Source organism: Lycorma delicatula, chromosome 9 (assembly GCF_047948215.1).
Source record: "Lycorma delicatula isolate Av1 chromosome 9, ASM4794821v1, whole genome shotgun sequence".
Taxonomy (NCBI): Eukaryota; Metazoa; Arthropoda; class Insecta; order Hemiptera; family Fulgoridae; genus Lycorma; species Lycorma delicatula.
This window is the reverse complement of record NC_134463.1, coordinates 74,535,298-74,556,125: the sequence shown is the minus strand read 5'-3', so window position 1 is coordinate 74,556,125 and position 20,828 is coordinate 74,535,298. Positions and strand designations below refer to the sequence as shown.

General features: G+C 30.9%; 1 protein-coding gene across 1 annotated transcript; it reads right to left on the bottom strand.

The window, feature by feature from the left end:
* Positions 1-10,501: 10,501 nt before the first annotated feature.
* LOC142330684 (eukaryotic translation initiation factor 3 subunit D-like) lies at positions 10,502-14,383 on the bottom strand. Its single transcript, XM_075376131.1, has 3 exons — positions 14,362-14,383; positions 12,997-13,340; positions 10,502-10,654 (listed from the first exon to the last, which is right to left on the bottom strand). Exons 1-3 carry the CDS (start codon positions 14,381-14,383, stop codon positions 10,502-10,504), a joined length of 519 nt encoding a protein of 172 aa, XP_075232246.1.
* Positions 14,384-20,828: the final 6,445 nt, after the last annotated feature.

The window sequence follows — 20,828 nt, the reverse complement described above, 5'->3', positions numbered from 1 at the left end:
GTAAAGGAATTTAAAAAAAAGTCCTTTTTTCCGAATAATTGACGTATTTCAAAAATTTTAAGGCGGATTAAAAAATCCAGCTTTATATTAATCAATTTTCTTAATTTTTTATGTTAAATTAAAATAAATAGCTGTAAAGAAACGATATTTAGTTTGTCGAGGATTTAAAAAAAAAAGGGGCTTTTTTGTCCGAATAATTGATGTTAGTATACAAATGTCGTACTTTAAAATTTAAATGCGTTTTAAAAAAATCCAGCTTTATATTATTAATAAACTTTATTATTTTTTTACGTTAAATTAATTAAAGTAAATAGCTTTAGAGGAAAAAATATTTAGTAAGTCGAGGATTTAAAAAAAAAATCATAAGGTGAGAGTAATTATCAGGCACGAAATTCTAACCAATTGTATTCTTGGGTTCTTTAACTAATTATTAGGTGAGAATAATTCTTATCATTATCAGCTTCAAAATTCCAACAATTGCAATCTTTGTTTTTTAACCAATCATAAGGTGAGTGTAATTTATTTTGTAATACACAACATATTAATAACAAAAATTTCAATGCACATAACCTAATTATCTTTACATGTCATACAGTGTATAAATACAGCTAGCGTGTGTATGTATGTGTTTTTCAGTTACACATTGTAAAGAAAAGTGGAAGAATCAGTTTTTGTCAGAAAGAGGAAACTTCCTCCAAGTGGTGAAGGCACGTAAACTAAACTATTTACATGATTATATGGCATTCATAATTCCATACGTAAAACCTTCAGCCCCCCTGACCAGTTGATGTGACAAACCAATCCAATGAAAACACCGAATAACAAATAAATTAAGCTGAGGAACTTTAAATGCGTTTACAACAAACATCTTTGGTAAAAAAATTGAAAAGAAAACCAATATTGAATGAAATCGTTAAAGCCTTTCTTGGCTACTTTCAACATAAACAATCGGGTAATGACGGTTGTCCTCGAAAATACTTCTTACTAAGTCTTCTGTCAATCCAACGTTACCACATTACCGGAGTAAAAGCATCAATCTAAGATTTATAGAATATAATTAACGTTTTCAAATACTTGGGATAGCCAAGTTAATGTTAAATGAAACAAAATTGTTTTTATCATTCCAATATGTGCAAATATCAAATAAATATTTTAAAAGCATAAATTACAATGACGTCTTTTTTTGGTTTTTATTGATTTCAATTGTTATGAAAAGTGTGGTCAACAATTTATAGCCCTCCTCCGTGACGGTTCGTTTAAAAATATTCATATTATAGTAATTAATTCGTTCCTTTCTTCGAAATGAAAACAGAATTTATTACAAGGGTTATTTTTTTCAAGGTCCAGTCAGTCGCGAAATAAAAACCCGCGTAAAAATCGGATGAACCTTTGCGCATATGTGTTGTGCAGCATCTCTAGTATTTACGGCCTTCAATCAAGCCGCATCACTTCGTTTAGTTCTGAACACGCAGTTAGCACGTAAACATGTCTATAACAAGTGATGTCTATAACATCTCTCACCAAGTGTGAAGTGCGTGCGGTAATTAGATTTCTTTAGGCTGAGGAGTGTAATGCAGCTGAAATTCATCGGCGAATAAGTAATGTGTACAGTGAAACTTCAATGAGTTACAGCCAAGTGCGACAATGGTGCAGGAACTTTAAAAAAGGACGTACAGATGGTCACGATGTAGGCGGTCAGGGAAGGAAGCGAGTGTCAACCGATGATCTCGTTGAGTGAGTGGATGAGGCAATTCGAGAAAATTGTCATTTTCTGAAATTTCAAGGTCAGCTCTTTACACCATTGTGAGTGAGAGACTTCAGTACCGCAAACTGTGTGCGAGATGGGTTCTCAAGATGCTGTCCGACCATCACAAAACAGTGAGAATGGATGCCTCCCTAATGTTTCTCCAGCGCTACCACAATAAAGGAGAAGCTTTTTTGTACAAAATTGTCACAGGGGATAAGACATGGGTCCATTTCGAAACTGAAGACCATCACTGCAGCCTCATACTGCGTGACTCTTCAACGTCTACGAAGGGCAATTCAGAATAAGCGGAGAGGAATGTTGTCATCAGGCATGGTCTTTCTCCATGACAATGTTTGGCCGCACACTGTAGCTGTAACAAAGAAGCTCCTGCTGCGTTTTTGTTGGGAAAACAAAAACCATACAGTCCAGACTTGTCTCCATCCGATTTTCACATCTTTGCTCACATGAAACGCTAGCTAGGAGGGACAACATTTTGGCACAGACATCGAGCTGCAGACCAGTGTAGAAACATGGTTGAATACACAGGCGGCTCTGTTCTATGATGAGGGTATTGGAAATTTGGTATCACGCTACAACAAATGTCTAAATCAGAGTGGCGACTATGTAGAGAAATAGTGTAACTATATGCAAGTACTTGCTACAAAGAAAACATTTTTTTATTTTCACTGTGGTTTTAATTTTATGACCAATCGGACCTTAAAAAAAAATAACCCTCGTACATTATGCAAGAATAAAAATTGGCTTACCATTTAACAATGATGCTTATTGTTTAAAGTTATCAGAAAATTAATTTTAAAAAATTTAGTAAAATTGTATTGTAGCTGTTACCATGACTGTACTATATGCCTGTTGTATTTAGTGCATACAGTATTGAGAAAGCCACACAGATCATCTACTTGTATTCATCATTGTTGAACTTTTTGGAGTATTTTGATTTCAGAGAAGCATAATTTGCACTAAAGCTCTGTCTTTTTTCATTGCAGAAATTCTGAATGTAAATACAACTGTGCAGAATTAGACAAAGATAACAGAACTTTTCATATGAAATCAAAAACCAATGAAGATGGATCAACAAACAATAATCTCACATGTAAACTAAATACCATGAGATGCAAGTCGTTCTCGACAGAAGACCACCAAAGAATTTCTTAGCCTGGATTTAAATATTCATAGGTTGCTTTAATAAAATATCCAGACAACAAAGTTATGAATATTATAGAAAACGTTTTTTGTACAATTTTCAAAATTTGTCTTTTTACCAACCTTGAACGGATACAAGTAAAACATGTGATTTATTACATTGTACTAAAAGTGAAACTCCTGAAAGCAGGTCAGCTAAGGCACAGCTAGAAAAGCATCATGAAGAGGCAGAAATGCTATTCTACAAAAATGACTGTGTGGGACCTCGGTTACCTATAAGTAAAACATGTTGTGTTAGTATAGATTTACAGAAAGTGTTGTTTATACACACTCGGAAATATATTATCACAAACAGCTAAGTTGCTATGATCTTTGTGTTAATTTTAAGTGATCTCAAAAATACAAACAAGAGGTAATCAAATTTCCTCATGCTTACTGAAAGTGCTAAACATGGGTATTTTTACAAAAAATGTGAACTTATTATCTGGTATGACAACTATTGTTCTCAACAAATATATGAATGTTTGTTAATTTTAATAAGGAAGAATTGGTTTATTGATTAACACTCATAGACATCTTTGTAATGAATTTTTCTCATTTATTTCTATTTATTAACCATAAATTTCATTATAAACATCTTTTTTTTTATAATTAAAACATAGGCAAGTATAAATATATTTTGAGTTTGGTTAGGTTATTTGTAGCACTAATAAAAATCTATAAAATTTTAGTTACAGAAAACTCTACTATTTTAAGCAACATCTTAAATTTAATCCTGAAATTATCATAAATGAAACACTATAAATATTATATAAGAAAACCTGATTTCAAAATATTTTATTTAATTGTAGGAAATTTAAAAAATTGTTGAACAAATTATTTTTTAATGAAGTAAAAAACATTTATTTTAAATGACATTATTAGTCATTACAGTACTTTATTACAGTATTACATTATTTTTGACCACATCAGAACAATTAGAAAGGCATTTCCGGCCTCTTCATCATCAGCATCATCGTTTTCAGATTCAAAAGTATTATCTGGAATATCGTAGAGTCTTATCATAGGCTGTAAAAAAAAAACATTTTAAAAGAACAGAGATTAAAAAATAGTACTGCAGAATAACAATTTTTTTTTTGTTGTAATTATCACTTAACAGACAAAATGTCTTCTTTTACTTCTTTCTACTCTGGGCTTACTTTTAAATATAAGCTTATCTTTTCATCATAATTTTTAATTATAAACAATCATTCTATTTACAAACCTAGTTCTGTTCCTAGTGATAATTTGCTGAAATTTATTTCCCCCCCCCCCCCCCCGTATTGTTTATAATTTATAAAAGTTTAATTTCATTTAAACTTTTCAGACCAAAAAAATTATATTTTTTATAAAACATTACATTTCAGAATGTTGAAGTTAAGCGCCTATCGAAGAAGCTTCCCAGAATTTACTGCTCACATTATTTCAGGGCCAGATATATTTCAGTGAATCTATACTCTATTTCCTTTAAGATTTCTATTGTAAACAAACCATGTGGCGTTCTAACAGACTTTCTGTCTTACAAATAAGTAAGATAACATTATTTGACGTTTTCATTTAGTATCAACTGAATCAAGTTATTTACAATATAATTAAATGGAAGCTAAATATAAATATAAAGTTATATCACTGTCGACCAAAAACATGTTAAATGACAAAGTATTATAAACAACTAACTTAGTCGCCCGTACATTATTGCACTAATCCAATCACACACAATGCAGTAAAATCTCACTACAAACAAGGGCTAGGATAGCTCTTAACGCTGAACAGTATATAAACCCCATTTTCATATAATTATAGCAGGGAAATGAAATCTGAAGCTTGTAGTCAAGCAGCTAATATGCTGTATATTGATTCTACAAACATTTATCACATTAGTGTTTACAAAACAGAAAATTTATCTGTTCATGACTCAATCTCAGTCAATTTACATTAAAAGTAAATCTTATTTAACAAAATTTATCATCCCAAATTGATCTTAAGTATAATTTAATAATTTATTTTACAATATTAATTACAATTAAAATAATATTTTCATCAATTATTTCACTAGCAATCATTGTTTGAAAATGTTATAGGTATTTCCAAATCCAGATGATAAGTTATGATTAAAAATTACAAATTGATGCGTATGTTGACAAAATTGTTAATGCAAAGTCAACACTATATCTTATACTTACAAAATTATTTTGTTTAAAAATAAGTTATTGTAGTAAATGACTCATTCCAATCAGCTGACTGAACGGTAATTAGCTGAACAGTAAAGATATGTATAATCATATCCAAAATAAAAATAAGTACTATATTTATCCTATTACTAGAATACATTAAAGTTGAAAAGCTGTGTGTTATAATAATGTTCAGCCATTTTTGTTCTTTTGTTGAGTGTGTTTTGCCAGTGCCACATTTTGCTTTTCTTGATTTATATAGTATAGGTTAAATTTTTATTTTATCTGTATGTAATTGATATTTTTTTTTGTTCTGCAATAAGAATGAACTTAAATCCACTAGTAAAAAAAAAAGTTGGCAGGCTCAGGAGTTAATCAAATTCATGAAAGAAGCAGTTAAATTTGGAAGTCGGGAGATGATGACAAGCATTGAAATCATGGAAAAAATTCAGGGGAAGGACTTCTAACTCCAATCTCTGAAGACAGTAGATTGAAAATTATACATGCTGAAGGTGAAATGAGATGATTTATTCTGGACACATTATTAAAAAAAAAACTCTTAATACAGTATACAGAATACAATGTTCAACAGTGGCCAAAGATAAATTTTCTGAAACATCAATCCATAAAACAATTTACACAAAATCAGTTAATTACACTACATTTAATTCATAACTGAATCAGCAAAATATTAATTGAAAAACAAATTGTTTCCATAAGGTGTGTAACTATACATTATCAATTAAAAATAAATTACATTATTTTATATTAATTAAATAATAGTAACATTATTTTTGCAGTGAATAAATGTACTGACAGTTCCATAGTGAACCTTATGTTACGCTAAATGGACAATCAACCCAATTGGTTATGCCAAATGGGTGTCAACTGAACCAGTTCAGTTGACAAAGTGCTAAGCTTCAAGATTCATGACCTTTACACTATATCTTATTATAATAAAAATTAGTAATTATTGGTCAATAAAGTAACTTTTATAAATACCCATCAACATACAATTAAGTATTCACTGCTGAATAACATATACATGAGAGTTAATTAATTTGTAAACTTGACACTTTCAAAGAAATATCTAAAAACCTTAAGATACGATAGTATTTACAAACAAATATATTAACATTTAAATAATGTATCCCTCTTGTAGAGATTGCAACTCAGATTATCATACCAATCATTCCTCCCTGCCAGAGAAAACACTACTGATAGCTGACAAAGTGGCAAATAGCTAATTCAAGATCTAGTTAAAATTGAACATGCAATACATGATTTAAGCCAATAATTTTTTTTTAACAGTTAAATAGTGAAAAATCTTCTAAAAAAAAAACAGTTAATAATTTTAACAGGATCTGAGGTGATACATGAACTTTTCACTACACACACACATGTGTATATATATATATATAATATGACTATACCATCTCTATAGCTGATGGTAATTTTATGATTTACACAGCTATGTCCATTGCCAAAAATAAACGGCCATACTCTCTGGAGTTGAATGAAATGACAAATTAAAAATTGGTGATTTAAACAGTAAAACTAAATTTACAAGAAAAAGTCTAAGAATGTGGCAGATGCTGGCAACATTGAGAAAAATCAGGCATAATCATATTTTTTATGTTGAATGTAGGCTCTGCTGAGAAAAAATCAAAAGTTCAATCACTTTTAATATACTATTTTTTCAAAAGAATAAATTTTGCAACATATATATATATATATATTAACTAGTACAACAAAAAAATGGGTTCCTCCTACAAGTAGGAAATATGGTAAATTTTTATATATTTACATGTAACTGGATATAACAAAAATTCCTTTCGGCATGCCAGAAGGCAGAGGTAGATTTCACCAGTGCTAAGTAGGGAAAAAAGTTTCACATGTTTAGCATATGACAAGCCCCATCTTACAATTCCAGCAATATTTTGGTCAACCCTTGCTATAATGGTTGGTCATATCTAAACATATTTTACCCAAAAGTTATAGGTAATGTTTAGAGGACTAACGACCACCTGATTTGATACTGTGCTTATTGAGGAAGGTATGACTTTTTGTCTCTGAAATCCCATTTCTTCCACTCTATGGGCCAATGGTTGGTGATATCAAAAAACTTTACTTAAATAAGTTTTAGGCTCTTATCCAAAGAATAGTAGGAACTTTAAACAAATTCAATATTTTATTAATAAGAAATTTATAGCAATATTTTTTTTCTTCGAAAAAGCCCCCCATTTCCAAATCCATGGTCAAATTTGCCCATTAACAAATGACCGAGATTTTGGGTTGTTATATTTTATACATCAATTTGAAAGTGATTGCAGCAAAATTTTGGCAGTTATTGTGTCCACAACAAAGTGAAATAATATATACAATTATATATATATGGTGATTAAATAATAAAAATTTAAACCTTAAACAATAATAATTAAAAAGCTTCACTGCATTTTTTAGATTTACAGAAAAATCAAATCGTAAATTACATTTTACTTTCAATTACTTTTGGGATGAGATGTTCCTAATGCAAGTAAATAAAAATACTTAGGCATAATTCCCCAGGCATGTCACTGTTTAAGATGAATATGAACATCTGCGTAATTACTGTTTTTAATGTTGACAATGGTATGTTTCTATTCATGAAAAATATATTCTGAAAACGATATGACCTAAAAAAAAATCTGCCTCTTACAAAACTTTCTAATAAGGTTTTGTTGTATCAATTTAAAAAAAAGGAAAATACTGTCAAAGAAGTGTTTTTAACTATGTTTTATAACCTAAGACCTATGACTGAAAATACCTAACTAACAAAGTACCTGAAAATACCTAACTACCTACCCGTAGAAGGTAAAAGTGAGTTTAAAATAAAACACGAAACATAAAAATATTACATGGAACAATAAACACAAAGTAACTTTGAAACAAAACAAAATAAGGGCAAGAACAACAAAATCATAATTTATATAACAAATCAACAAAAATAAAAACAAGGAGAAATCCAAGCAGAGCTCTAGATCCCCTCAGCAATCCTTTCCTTTGCTACGTAACTACAAAACTCTCCATTATTGCCCAGTTGGCCTGTCTCCTCCAGTTTACATGGAGGTCCAACGTCGACCCGATAACAGCAATCCTTTCCTTTGCTACGTATACTACAAAACTCTCCATTATTGCCCATTTGGCCTGTCTCCTCCAGTTTACATGGAGGTCCAACACCGGCCCGATAAGATCAAGCCGAAGGATGATCTACATATGCATTAACTCATATTTTGAGTACTCATAAAGCATATGGTAGGTGTCGTCCAACTGTTCACACCCCAGAATCTACCAGGCCAAATTTCTGCAGTCTGTCCCTAAAAGAACCATGGCAGGAAAAAAATTGTGTCACATATTTATTAGGGTGCACCCATGAGGCGTCCCACAAACCAATAACATTTGGAGAGAGATCATGCGTTTAACGTCCACCATCTGTCCTGCCACAAGGCATTGCCATGTTGTTCAATTTCTCCAACTTTATCCGAAGTCAACTCACTGGACTACTTAGCAACATACCGCAGCTGCTTCTCAGACGCAATCCATCAGTTTCATACCTGCAATCACCAAGAGTGCCTCCCGTGAAATAGTATGGTAACCACCCATTGACGTTAACAATATTAGGTGTTGAGCCCTTAATAATACGTCCCATTGAACTTTATATTTTAGCCTATCCATCCAAACAGGCGCTGTGTATAGCATAATAGCCTTGTACACGCCTTTATACAGGATGTTCATGGTCTTAAAGTAAAGACCCCAATCAGGACCACACGTTGAATACCAAAGAAGGCATTGCAGACCCTCACTGCAACATATTGAAGGTGCTTCTAAAATTGCAGTTTCTCATCAAGAAACATCCCGAGGTACTTTTGAACCTGAACATACTATATATGCTGGCCTGCCATCGAAACATGGACACACTGACTCATTGCCAATAGGCCTTGAGGAGCATCATTGTGGTCTTTCCTGGGCTAAATGTCATCTTGTGTTGATGACTTCACAGCTCAAGCATCCTGCAAGCCTGAGTGGCTTGGAGCTCAACATCCCACCGCCAACTTTCTTCAACCAGCAGGAGCCCTTTGTCAGCATAAGCCACAATGCAACACAGTCAGTCATACTACTGTGAATAGCGGGAAACAAACTTCTGTGCATTGGAAGATGATTAAGGAAATATTGAGGATGAATCTTTTACAGCAGTAAGGTGAATTGATTCAGAGCGACTCGCATTCAACAAATCATCTAGTAAGCATATCGAAAGAATGAGTACAATACATTATAGGACAGTTTGGTACCATAACATCTGATTGCAGCAGCTCTTGCCAAGTAGAAAATCACTCATTCCTTATATCGTATTTATCCCATTTTGTGCCTTGATACTTTTCATTTCTTTCTGTCTTTAAAAAAAGAATCTTAAAGACTTAAGGGCATTTGTCTCATCACAAATGATGATGGGAGGGATCATGGATGATGTAGATGTGGATCAAAGAAAGACTGCAAGAACTTATCACTGATGGGAAGAAACAAGTGCTTCATTGTAGAGACAGGGTATAACTGTAAATGTTGACTACATTGAGGCATAAAAATAAACTCCTGCAATATGTAGTTTTGTGCATTTTTTACTTCATTAAAATATTGCTTCCATTTGCAAGTTATTAAAAAATGGGTATTACTGTTCAGTCATTTCTTTTTAAGATTGACAGATTTTTAAATCCCAAACCCCCTGACTAGGAATTGAACCTAGGGGATTTTCTATGCATCACTTAGTTACTCTCCCTTGTGCATTACTGAGGTAGTTGTAATTCTAATACCAATATTTATAATAAAAATTATATTAATTGTTAACAGTAAAATAATTTATTGTTAGAGACTAATGAATATGTGGTGCACAAAAAAAAATAAAAAGAATAAATGTAAAAAACAGAAATTTCAAGAATATAAGGAATGTACCACTGTTACATTTTATCTTAAAAATGTTTTAAAATTATGTGTTTATACATAATTATACACGTATAATTTACTGAAATAGAAAAATGACATTCATTAACAACAAATTCAAAATTCTTTGAAGAATTTTTTAGTAAAATTTATTACATCATAAAACTTAAAAAAACCAGTAAAAGTATAAACATAAAAAGCCTGTCCAAATGGTTCTGAATGCCACACTATTACACCAAAGCATTCTAAGACTTTACAACCCCCACTTCCGCTGTTGTTGAAGCCCAAAATATCCTGAATTACATTTAGAGTATTTAATCTAAACTGCAACCCATTTGTACATATGTATATATATGAATGTGCTGTTAACCAAACAATAATAAAAACATTTAAAACTAAATTACGAAATTAATCATACACACCCAAACTTGATTTGATCAGAACCAGCTAACAAAGCTTGTATGGTCCATTTGGCCAATTTACAAGAATTGTTTCTTAATTCATTAGCAAGAACAGCACCTCTCTGGGTATCTAACTTTTGTCTCCATTCAATACCTGCAGACAACTGCAACAACAAATTTAATGTATTAATCAAAGCTATATTGCTATTATATATTATATGACTATAAATATTACCACTATTAAAAATTTAGTAACACTGTCATAATGCTTTTCAAGGAAATGGCCAATAACATTATTAGCAGGAAAATGTTTTAAAATTATGTGTTTACTTTATTATTCATGTATAATTTATTGAAACAGAAAAATGGACAAAGGAAAAATGACATCGATTAAGAACAAATTCAAAATTCTTTGAAGAAGTTTTTAGTAAAATTTATTACATCATAAAACTTAAAAAAAACATGTAAAAGTATAAACATAAAAAACCTGTCCAAATGGTTCTGAATGCCACACTATTACACCAAAGCATTCCAAGACTTAACAACCACTCCTACTGATGTTGTTGAAGCCCAAAATACTCTATTGCATTTAGGGTATTTAATATATACTGCAATTATAGTATGATAAAAAATTTTTTTAATCTTTTCTCAAATTTGCGAGAAATTCAACAATTTTCTCATATTTACAAGAAATTCATCAATTTTTCTCAAATTCATTTCTTTCATTTTTCACAAAACTAGAAATTTTATATTTTTTCAAATTTCAGAGAAATTCTTTAATTTGCGAGAATTTCATAAATTTAACATGAACTTCGAGAAATTCTTCAATTTATCAAGAATTTGCAATAGATTCTTCTTTTTTTTTGGAAAAAATTATAATTTTTTTTCAAATTTCAGGGAAAGTCTTCAATTTTTCTCATATTTGCAAAAAATTCTTCAATTTTCCTTAAATTTGCAAAAAATTCTTATTTTTCCTTGTTATTCGAGAAATTCTTTCACAAATCCGAGAGAAATTTAATTATTCTTGATTCTGTGAGAAATTCTATATTTTTCTCAAATCTATGACAAATTTTTTAATTTTTCTCGAATTTGCAACTATTTTTTTTATTTTTTCTTGAATTTGTGAGAAATTTATATTTTTCTGAAGTTTATGAGAAACTCTTCAAATTTTCTCAAACCTGGGAAAAATTCTGCAGTTTTTCTTGTAAGAAATTCTTTAATCTTCCTCAAGTTTGTGAGAAATTCTTAAACTTGTAACAAATTTAAACAAAATGCTGTTAATTTTAATCAAAATGCTAGAATTTTCTTGCTAATGTTTCTGGGACCTGTATGTCAAATTACAAATTAAGGTCATATCAAACAAAAGTTAATTTTGTGTAACAAACTAGATGTGTCAAACTTTCTATGAAAGGAGACCTCAACCAAATTAGTAAATTTTTATGTGATTTTAATGTTCTAAAATCTTTTCTGAATCACCTGTATAAATGTCCGTATATACCATATTAATTATAGTCAATCAATTTGGTTCACTTCAATTGGTTCATTTTTAATTGAAAGAAATAAGTAATTAGTTTATGTAATATTAGTCTAAATATTTATTGCCAGACAAGATTGTTTCCTTAAATGAAATATATTATAAGCAAGTTCAAAACATTATTAATTGTTCCTTAAATCCAGCAACTCCATTTACATATTAACACGTTAAGGTTGCTTCAATAATCATCAGTGGATCTTCATTACCACAACCTCAGCTGCAAATCACCTTTCTACAAGCTTTATCATTTTGCAGGGTGCCAGGTAGGTATAAAATTCAAAACCATTATCCACTTTCTCTTGCACATAGATTTATGTGAATGTTAACAACAAACTTGTTTATTTTTATGTTAAAGCTTAAGCTATTGATTAACTAACTACATTCATTCAGAAACATTGATAAAATTTTCTATACTTATAAAATGTTATCTCTGATGTAAAAAAATGCATTCTTTAAGAAACACTGTTTCGTTAAAAAATTTCTCTTTAATTTTAAAAAAGGACAAGTATTTTGATTTATACTGAAGCAAAATTACAGCAAGAGTGTATATATAGCTGAATAGGTGATTTAGTAGCTGTCTGGTGATTTATGCAGTAAACAATATTCTGTATTTTACAAACAACAATTCATAAAAAAAATGAAAAAAGCCAACTGCACATGAACAATCTAATTACACTAGTTGTATTTCTATAACATGAAAATGAAAAAAAAAAAAAAAACGAAGAATTTTGACATGTTTATCACATGCCATTCTGTCAACCATCTAGCGTATTTTATCAAGATCTGTACTCTAAGGAACTGTGAATTACAATACTCTTTCAGTAACCAATGATAAATTTGCGGTACCTGCAGGGATTCTGTTATCTACTCCTGTTATGTTTGGGTTAATAAAATAATTTCTTATCAACTTGTTATTTTAAACGAACCATTAAAATCCATTAGTTAATAATTTCCACAAAAATATATGCTTACCTTTGAATCCCATTCATTAAGTGCCTTAATGGTCAAAAACTGTAATTCACCACTTGGCGTTGATAAAACTGCATCGTGTTCACATCTAGCAACAAGTACTATACCGTTGTCCAGATCCCATTTCCTGTATCTATAAGCTACAGATCCTACTTCACCTTCCTCTTCATCTGATATAAAAGGATTTGGTTCATCAAATTTATGTCTCGGTTCACCGGGTTTTAAAACTTGTTGTGAAAAATTATGGTTAATAAATGTAGCTTCAAGAGCAAGGTTACGTGGAGAATTAAGACTGTTTGAATCATCTTGTGGAGGTTCAACGGATGTTTCATTAACAGTTAACAGATCTAGAGAAAGAAAACAATATTACATGAAATAATTCTTGAAATAAAATATTACAGAAATACTGGCAAACAATCAGAATTTAAATCATACTCAAAATAAAGGTAATAGTACACACACACAAAAGCAAAACAAAACAATAAATAAAAATAGGTTAATACTTAAAAAAACTAAATACTTAAAAACAAAATAAGGAGACAGTTAATAAGATTCTACATCATATTCAGTTTGCTTGAGTTAAAGTAAACAGACTGCACAAAAGAGTCTTCAGGAGGCTGATTCATAAGCAAGTCCTGCAAATAATGATACATATAAAAGAAACTGTGTGATATTAATATTCAGTAACCACTCACTATTATATTTAACAAAAATTAGACATACATTTTGTAAATTACGACATATTAAATGATCAATAAATATTTCTTAACCTTGTTCAGCTCATTTGATAACCCATGGGCATTTTATTATTTAAGCTTGTTTGTTACTAATTTCCTTGAGTCTTTTAAGTTAAGAGTTATGAAATTGTCAATTGTCCACTATAGTAAAACTTCCTATCTTAAATTAAATTTCTATGATAATAAACAAATAAAATATTCAATTCAGTTTTTGTCGAAGATGTTTAAGCATAAATTTTTAACATCAGATATTTTAAAAGCAGTATTTTCTGAAGCTATGTAATTCTGATTTGTCCCAAATTACCTTAATTGGGTTGAGTACAGAATGATAGAGGTCATGAAAGCATGTTTTTGTCACTGGATCTTGCTAACTCATCAAATTTATACACAATAGAATTAATTTTAATATGAGAAACCCTTTGCAACAGTTGGACAAGTTCATCCTCTTCAAAAATTATTCCTTTTGAACTAAGACACATTTTGATATTCTTTTTCTAACACACGGCTGAAATTTTCCCTTTTACATTAATGATAAGGAAAATTGTCAAGTTTTTCTACAATTGGCTTACAAGCTTTTCTCATGGAATTTTTTTTTTTTTTGGAGGAAATATCAATAATTGTGCATTATTACCAGCTGAATCGATATCAGACATGGTGTCAAAATAATGGTATAACCCAAGTCTTACAGACACAAATCTAGAAATACACTACAATCACATTCCAGTAAAGTTACTTCACTCTATAAGCTACAATCACATTCCAGTAAAGTTACTTCACTCTATAAGCTAACTGAATACAGTATAGTGCCAAGAAAAAGTTTAGCAAGATGGATACATAAATAAATCACCACCTTTACAAGCTTAGAGTTTAAGTAATTTATACTGTAATAAAAGTAAATCTTTTGCTTTCAAGTTTTTCATTTTACTTCATATATATATAGTTGAACTGTTTTATAGTGTTAGTTGAAGAGTTTGATTTTTAAAATAATAAATATAAAAAATTATACTGTTTATGTTTGTGAGTATAATATAAATGCTTTCTCTTAATAATACATATATACATAACTAACAGTCTTCATTTCACTTCAATACCAAGAAGAAATAATATATGAAATGCCACACATCTTTTACTTTCAGGTAAGAAGGAATGCCCAATGTTGGTATGTGATTATCTAATTTAGAATACATATTTTCAGTGATGAAATCTATGTTCACTAATAATATAGTCTAATTACAGTCTGCCAGAAACAAAAAATTACCTTATACCTACTTCTACTAACATATTTTTTAACTTTTCATCGACCCTTTACTTATTGAATGACCCTCAAGCAAAAAACAGATAAAAAAATATTTAAAAATTAAAAGTATTTAAAAAAGCAGATACAGGCTGTCTATAAAGTCTTTCCACGATTACAAAAAAACTATTAGCTACAGCTGTGTGGTTTGTGGCAAAAAAAGAAAAAAATATCAATTTTTTTTATATTGGTTTGTTGCAGGTATAAAATGGCGTCAATCCAGGAGAAAGTGCAATCGAAATCGCAGATTACTGTGCAACAAAATTTTAGAATGGAATATGGATGACCAAGAATGGAATAATAATGGATTTTAGAATGGAATATGGATGACAGCAAGAGTATCATTGCATTGTATGCAATGTTTAAGGAAAATGGAAGTGTAGTCGACCTTCCGCAAATGGGGCAGCCATCCGTTAGAAGAAGGTAAGAGGTTGTGCTGCAAGCATTTCTACACAACCCTTCCAAATCTACCTGTCATGCATCTCATGAACTACAGATTCCCTGGTCAACAGCGTAAAAAATTTTACACTAGCAAGTAAGATTGCACATGTATCTACAGCGAGATGACGGCCCTCGTCATGCTGCCTTTGCAAGATTGATTACGACAATGATACCTGCAGCGTGTGTTTTTTCAGATAAGGCTACTTTTCATACCTCAGATAAAGTAAACAGGCATGTGAGAATATGAGCCTCAGAAAATCCGTACTTTACCAGGAAAAAAATGAGAGATTTCTGTAAAGTGAATGTGTGGTGCAGTTTGATGCACAACAGAATCACTGGTCCCCTCTTTTTCACTGACCAATCAATAACAGCTAACATTTACCTGGATATGCTGTGACACTGCTATAGCTCAACTAAATGATTTGCAACTTAGGGTGGTTTTTCAGCAGGATGGCTCACCACCACACGGGAGATTACTAGATTGAGATTTTCTGAATGAATCATTTCGTGGCAGACGGATTGGGTACAACGGTCCCACTCCCTGGCCACCGTGATCACCAGACATAACTCCCTTAGACGTTTTCCTCTGGGGTTATGTTAAGGTCAGAGTCTATGTAACACCTACACCTGATCTGGACACATTGAGAAAGAGAATAACTGAAGCTGTTGCTACTATTAGTGATGAAATATTGACCAACATGTTGAATGATATTGATTATCACATTCCACAACAATCATTTTACGACATTCTATGAGCGACAGAAGGCATACATGTTGAAGTTTATTGACATGGTAAAAAAAACTTAATTTTTTCTTTTTTTTGCCACAAACTGCACAACTATAACTATAATAGTTTTTTTTTTTGTAATCATGGAAGGATTTTACAGACACCCTGTATTCTGGTAATTGTTTGTTGACATTTGCCAACCATTTAAGTTAATTTTTTTTACATAAATTTTCATTAAATCTTCATTATTCCACTGATAACAAGCGCGTTATATGGCAAAATAACAAAGGTATTATTGTTGCACTATTTTTTATGTATTAATAAAAGATACTTTCATACTGAATTAGCAATAATTGATATTTGTTTTTAAATGTATGCATATTAATAAAAAATAAAATACAATAGATGAGAAAAGACAATTTAAGACAGACATTAGATATAAAATTTAACTTATATTCAAAATAGACAATCATTAAAAGAAATGAAGGTTTTCCTAAGGTAATGTATAGGCGAGTAGATTAAATGCTTATGAAATTCACTGAATGATTGGAGCGATAAAAAAACTGACGAGATTTCACAGTAATACAATAAATTTGCCAGAGAAAAAAAGAAAGAAAATATCAACTTAAAAAAATGTTTTTCTGTGTTTACATTTCACGTTCTTTAATGTCTTTGCAACAAGTTTATATTTTTTAAATTCCTTAGTTCTTCAGCCGAGAAAAAACAAAGATTATTTTTTATATAAACAAGTTTAATTCTTTTTACATAATTATAGAAGTAGTTATATGGTAAATTATGTTTTTTGTTAAGCCTTACGTTATTAACATTTAAGGTTTTCTTTTAATAAATTCATTCTTTTTCCCAATTTGTTACTTCTTGTGGACTATGGACCTATGGTAAATGAACTGTTCTAAAATAAATACGTAAAGTAAATAATGTAAAAATTTATTTGATTACTTGAATGAATTGTCGTGCTCACAATCTGTGGATGAATAATTTTTTCTTAATGCTTAAAAATTCAACCAGGAGAAGCATAAAACTATTTTTTCCTTAGAACTTTAATGCTTATGTATGAAAATTAAACATGCAAAAGAATTTGGTGAATAATGTTTGTCCTTCAAGATATTTTCAGTTAATCAATTACCAGATCATATCAACGGATATTAGTGTTCCAGACTTCTTTACGTATATGTATATCTCCCTTATGTTAATTTTATAAGATATGATTACTATTTCCAATTTACTCAAAAGCCAATGTACAGTATGGTTTAGCACAGAGTGATATGATAAAGGTAAAAATATAATTGAATTAATCTGGGTTTACATGGCTGACTGAAAACACATATTCAAATTCAGAAATTTAGAGGTAACAATCAGTTGACTGTGGGGTCCAAGGATATATTTTTTAAATAAAAATCAATCTGTATAACATAATTAGTTTTTATTTTTAATTTATATCTTCCTGATAATTATTTGAAGTTAGAAAAGAAATATTAATACATTAAATTCTTTATTTTCATTTTTATTAATACTTTTACAATATGTTTGTAAACTGATAATGTTTACGTTTGAATAAATATTAAAAGTGGAATCTACTGCACATTTTATATCTATATCATTTTATTTTAAGATTTCACTGCCTCAAAAGAGCAAATGCCAATTACTGAAACAGATTGAATGCCAAATGCCAAATTACTATGGTTCCGTTTAAAGGAGATTTAAATCAAGTATAAATTGCTATACCTTTAGACATTATGAGCAACCTAATATTAGATATTTTTAATAGTTTGATCATTTGTAAATTTGAAAATGATTTAAGAAGAAAATTGAAAAAATTATCAATAAAATAAAAGAATGTAGGCACACATTCTCTTTATTTCAGACATCATATATTAAAAAACTTTGGTCTTCCAGATGGTACATTGAATTCTTAATTTCACTACATCACTTTGAGGCACTTAGAGACGTGTAAAAAATTATACTTAGGAAAAATTGATTATAATTGTTGCACTACAAAATGTAACAGCTGAAATGTAGTTGATAGAAATCAATGTGGTATCTAATCCATGACTCCATACCGAGGTGTAGAGAAAGAATTGGGTTTGTTGTGCACATCATTAAGCAGAGTATTTCAAAATGATAACAATTTTATGTCTTATCTTGAAACTTCCTGAAATCACATTTTATGTAAATACTATATTGTATTAAACAATTTCCCAATTCTTTGAAGTAAATAAACAATAAAATAAGGATAAAGAACAAATCCTATGAAGTACCTTGTACCACTTTAAAAAAACTGAAATTTATATAGCAATGTTGCCTTTTCAACTATATTTTTAAATTCAAGCTCCAGTTACGTAAGTTGGACTTCAACCACTTAAGTATAAAAACTAACCTCAAATTATTCTTGATTTCTCTGCCATAACATTAAAATTTGAATGGAATCAAATCTGAATCAATGGAAGCAGAATTTTAAAGCACTTATGAGAGTAAACGTCAAAACTCCTTGATAGAGAAAAAAGAACACTGAAATTGAAATGGTCAAAATAACATAAGATGATGCTATGTTCGCATAGAGAAAAATATTACAGTACAGATTAAAGAAATTTCTAATTCTATATTAATTAAAACAAGTATAAGAATTAAAAAAACCAGTTTTAACAATCCACATAAAAAAAAACTATATTGAAATTAAGTATACAAACAAAGAAGCAAGAAATAATAATGAATGCCATACTTACTTTACGAATGACTGGGTCATCAGTTGTAGTTACAGTATGGAAAAAATCGGATGAACCTTTGCGCATATGTTGTGCAGCATCTCTAGTATTTATGGCCTTCAATCACGCCGCGCCACTTCGTTTAGTTCTGAACACGCAGCTAGCACGTAAACATGTCTATAACAATAGCATCTCTCACCAAGTGTGAAGTGCGTGCGATAATTAGATTTCTTTAGGTTGAGGGGTGTAATGCAGCTGAAATTCATCAGCGAATAAGTAATGTGTACAGTGAAACTTCAATGAGCCAAGTGCGACAATGGTGCAAGAACTTTAAAAAAGGACGTACAGATGTTCACGATGTAGGCGGTCAGGGAAGGAAGCGAGTGTCAACCGATGATCTCGTTGAGTGAGTGGTTGAGGCAATTCGAGAAAACTGTCATTTTCTGAAATTTCAAGGTCAGCTCTTTATACCATTGTATAAAGCTCTATATACCATTGTCTCTCACATTGAGTGAGAGACTTCAGTACCGCAAACTGTGTGCGAGATGGGTTCTCAAGATGCTGTCCGACAATCACAAAACAGTGAGAATGGATGCCTCCGTAATGTTTCTCCAGCGCTACCACAATGAAGGACAAGCTTTTTTGTACAAAATTGTCACAGGGGACGAGACATGGGTCCATTTCGAAACTGAAGAAACAAAAGAACAATCCAAAAAGTGGATGCATTCTCATTCTCCCAGTAAATCAAAGAAGTTCAAGTGAACCTTCTCCAACAGAAAGTGTGTATGGCTACGTGTTCTGGGACCAGAATGGAATTCTCTCGGTGGAATTCATGGAACGTGGCACGACCATCACTGCAGCCTCATACTGCGTGACTCTTCAACATCTACGAAGGGCAATTCAGAATAAGCGGAGAGGAATGTTGTCATCAGGCATGGTCTATCTCCATGACAATGTTTGGCCGCACACTGCAGCTGTAACAAAGAAGCTCCTGCTGCGGTTTTGTTGGGAAAACAAAAACCATACAGTCCAGACTTGCCTCCATCCGATTTTCACCTCTTTGCTCACATGAAACGCTAGCTAGGAGGGACAACATTTTGGCACAGACATCGAGCTGCAGACCAGTGTAAAAACATGGTTGAATACACAGGCGGCTCCGTTCTATGATGAGGGTATTGGAAATTTGGTATCACGCTACAACAAATGTCTAAATCAGAGTGGCGACTATGTAGAGAAATAGTGCAACTATATGCAAGTACTTGTTATAAAGAAAACATTTTTTATTTTCACTGTGGTTTTAATTTCGTAACCAATCGGACCTTAAAAAAAAATAACCCTCGTACATTATGCAAGAATAAAAATTGGCTTACCATTTAACAATGATGCTTATTGTTTAAAGTTATCAGAAAATTAATTTTAAAAAATTTAGTAAAATTGTATTGTAGCTGTTACCATGCCTGTTGTATTTAGTGCATACAGTATTGAGAAAGCCACACAGATCATCTACTTGTATTCATCATTGTTGAACTTTTTGGAGTATTTTGATTTCAGAGAAGCATAATTTGCACTAAAGCTCTGTCTTTTTTCATTGCAGAAATTCTGAACGTAAATACAACTGTGCAGAATTAGACAAAGATGACAGAACTTTTCATATGAAATCAAAAACCAATGAAGATGGATCAACAAACAATAATCTCACATGTAAACTAAATACCATGAGATGCAAGTCGTTCTCGACAGAAGACCACCAAAGAATTTCTTAGCCTGAATTTAAATATTCATAGGTTGCTTTAATAAAATATCCAGATAACAAAGTTATGAATATTATAGAAAAAGTTTTTTGTACAATTTTCAAAATTTGTCTTTTTACCAACCTTGAACGGATACAAGTTAAACATGTGATTTATTGTACTAAA